The 3,339-nt window shown below is 43.2% G+C and overlaps 1 protein-coding gene across 1 annotated transcript in view; it reads right to left on the bottom strand.

Annotated features, from left to right (window-relative positions):
- exoc6 (exocyst complex component 6) overlaps positions 1 to 3,339 on the bottom strand; it is a 58,389-nt gene that overhangs the window by 31,093 nt on the left and 23,957 nt on the right. The window contains exons 3-4 of the mRNA XM_005748727.2: positions 362 to 409; positions 133 to 223 (exon numbers count right to left, since the gene is read on the bottom strand). Of these exons, the coding sequence (XP_005748784.1) occupies positions 133 to 223; positions 362 to 409 (139 nt within the window). The remainder of the gene's footprint in view (positions 1 to 132; positions 224 to 361; positions 410 to 3,339) is intronic.

The following is a 3,339-nucleotide window of genomic DNA, read 5'->3' as shown; positions in this document are numbered from 1 at the left end:
GTGAATTTTGTGTATCGTTGCACCCCTAATATATATATATATATAAAGACTCCTGAGGTCAGCCAGCTGGATAACACTGTTCAAAACTGAACAACAAAATCTTTCTCACTGAAGCAGAGGCAGCATTAGTACCTGGTATACAGAGTTGGAGTTTCTCCACAGTGGTCGCCATGTTCCTCTGCTGGACCCGACAGCGAATCACCTCCTCTGTCTGAGCTGTCACCTGTGGGAGAGAACGCAGTGTTGGAGACAGTGAAAAAGAGGGCACCACTGGGATTAAGTACAGTCATGTCTTATAGGGAACTCTCTTTGCAGTAAATGTACATGCAGATTTCTTCACAGGGGAACAGCATGGACGTACCTCCCTGCCTGCATCTTGTAGTCTTCGATTAGTGTCTGTCACTTGACCCTTTGGAAAAAAGACACAAGTTTAATAATTTACATAACTTTAAATCATTTTACCATTGATCTTCCACAAGATTTTATAATTCCACATAATCCATCATGTTTAAAAGAGCTCCTCTGTACACAAACTCTGGGGAGCTACACTGGGTGACATGCTATCTTCCTCAAGATGAGCATACATATCTCTATAATAGCCATAATACACACCATGTATGGAGGTCAAACAGCCTCACCCCAAAAACACCATACCAACAGTGAGGTTGGAGGCGGGAATATCATGGCGTGGGACTGTTTTTCTGTGTACGGCACTGGGACATTTCAAATAATTGCAGGAAGGATGAATGGAAAAATGTACCAAGACATTCTTGATAAATATCTGCTGTCATCTACGAGGATGATGAAGATGAAAGTTCATAGAAGGGGCCCACGAAGCATTCAGGATTTTAAGACTGTGCAGAATCATTCTGACCAACAAAGGCTTTTGTACAAAGTATTTAACAAATTGTAGTAAGAGTTTTTAATACTTTCTCCTCGTGTCATTTCTCATTATTACACATCATTTATGGACATCTGTTGATTGATTTCTTTGCATGAGTGGATTGGATGGCTTTTTACTGACATCCTGTGAGAATCTAACACCAATACCACCTGTAGAAATACGTTTACCTAGAAAATTGGTGATATATTCAATATGCATTTTATGAATACTTCAGTGTTGGTTCTGGCATACTTGGTGTTGCATGTCTATTCTGCTCATCTCTTCGTGCCCTCTCTTTTCCCTTTCTACAGCTGCTCAGCCTTGTAATCAGCTCATTGTCCATGTCCATTAACCAGGCCGTGGAGAACTGAGCCTATCGACTGTGCACTGGGCCTTTCACGGAGTTTAATGGCTTGTGACAGGGTCTTTCTCACAGATTCAGTGACAAACCTTTCAATTCTAGCGCTTTACACATTCAGTCATCCACCCATTCACACACACATTCACACACTGGTGATGGTAAGCTACATTGTAGCCACAGCCACCCTAGGGCGCACTGACAGAGGCGAGGCTGCCGGACACTGGCGCCACCGGGCCCTCTGACCACCACCAGTAGGCAACGAGTGAAGCGTCTTGCCCAAGGACACAACGACCGAGACTGTCCGAGACGGGGGTCGAACCGGCAACCTTCCGATTACAAGGCGAACTCCCAACTCTTGAGCCACGATCGCCCGTCTATTCCTATTCCTGTGGCCACTTGATTATCCCACCAGGTATCTGACAACCAGCAGGTGTTAACTGTCTGGATCTTTTTCTTCCCATTCAACTGAATGACATTTCAAAGTCATTGCTGTAGGTCCTAGTGATATGAATGAACAAGTGAATGCCTCATTCACTCCTGGCATATAGCTTGATGTCATCCATGTGATGAGTGGGAGATAGCTAGCATTTCCTCTATTTCGTAGTCTTGTTGATGTCCTGGCTGAGAGGGTTCATCTCTTTGAATAATCCTGCACTTCATGCTGATTGTGTAACTGGCTTGAAGTTGCCCCCATTGAATTGCTGATGAAGTTCTAGGCATTCCAGGATCCATGTGTGATGCACTGAGTTGTATGCTTTCTTATAATCAATCAAGGCAGTGCTCAGGTTCTTCAGTTTGTCAGTCTTGAATGACTGGTGTTTGGCCCCATTCAGTGTTTCTGCTTATTTCCTTCCGGGTCCTGCTCATGTTTTGAACCATGTGCCTGTTTGTCTTAGCTGCTATGATGACTGATAGGAGCTTTCATGTTTTGGGTCTGAGGAAAGTCATTGACCAGTAGTTGGATGGGTCCCTTCTGAAGATCCTTGGGTGATCACGACTGTCCAGTCTTCAATTAGCCATCCTTGGTGTGTCTAATCTTTTAGTAGCTAGTTCATTTGTGCGACACTCATGGAGAGCAGTTAGCTTCTTTAGCCAATTTCCTGACATGACTCATATCAGGAATTGATGCTGTCCAACTCTTCATACTTGAGACTTTCTTAGATGTCTGACAGTGCGATGGTAACTGAGGCCTGTTCAGGGAGGTTACTGGAGTTTGCTCTTAGCTCCACCAACCATATGTGTGTTGCATCCTTGTCCCATATAATCCTCCAGTATTGCTCTGACTCCAGCTTTGGTAGGGCTGTTCTCATATTGTTCCCCTGCCAATGAGATACTGCGAGTCTTTGCTTGGCAGTTTCCAAGGCCTCAGGTATGTCCAACTTACTGTACTTCTTAGGAGGGAATCTGAGAGTGTAGAGATGCTATCTCCTCCCTGACCTGATGTCCTGGCTCCCCTTTGCCGTAGCATTTGTGCCGTCCTTCCTAAATCTCTAGTTGTGTTAGCAGTTGCTTCTTAAGGATGTTGAAACACTGAGCTACTAGCTGTTTTGCGGTTAGTCCAGATTTTGGGTTTCGATGTATCCATAGGTCCCACATCCTCTTTATGCAACTCCATCTTCAGGGATTACTTCCATAGTAGCATCCCAACAACGCCCTGTATAATTTTGTGTTGTATTATTTAGTAATATATGAATAATTAATTGAAACACACACCAACACACAAATATAAATATGTATGCTTTGTTGTCTTGTTGTATGGTAAAGACTGCCCAAGATGTTGATTTGGTGTGGATAAGTGAAATTCTGATATTTTAGTCTGTTACTTTGTATTAATTAGCAGATATGTGTCTGTGCTTTGCACCCATACAGTTTGGGAATGCAGCTCACTAACCTTAGCTGATAACGGAGCACAGCACCACCTCTAAATATGCTCACTAGCTCCAAAACTAACATGATACCATGACATGACTAATGTGGCCAAAAGTCTAATGTTGAGTCTTAAATGCAGAGTCCACAAAAAGTAGGTGACCTCACTACATGTTAGAAGTGGGAATCACCATACATCCCACGATACGATATTATTGCAATTTTTAAA

The sequence above is a fragment of the Pundamilia nyererei genome, unplaced genomic scaffold, assembly GCF_000239375.1.
Source record: "Pundamilia nyererei isolate P.nyererei 1_Seehausen unplaced genomic scaffold, PunNye1.0 scaffold00228, whole genome shotgun sequence".
Lineage (NCBI taxonomy): Eukaryota > Metazoa > Chordata > Actinopteri > Cichliformes > Cichlidae > Pundamilia > Pundamilia nyererei.
Note: the sequence above shows the minus strand (reverse complement) of the source record. Positions and strands in the feature narration are given on the sequence as shown.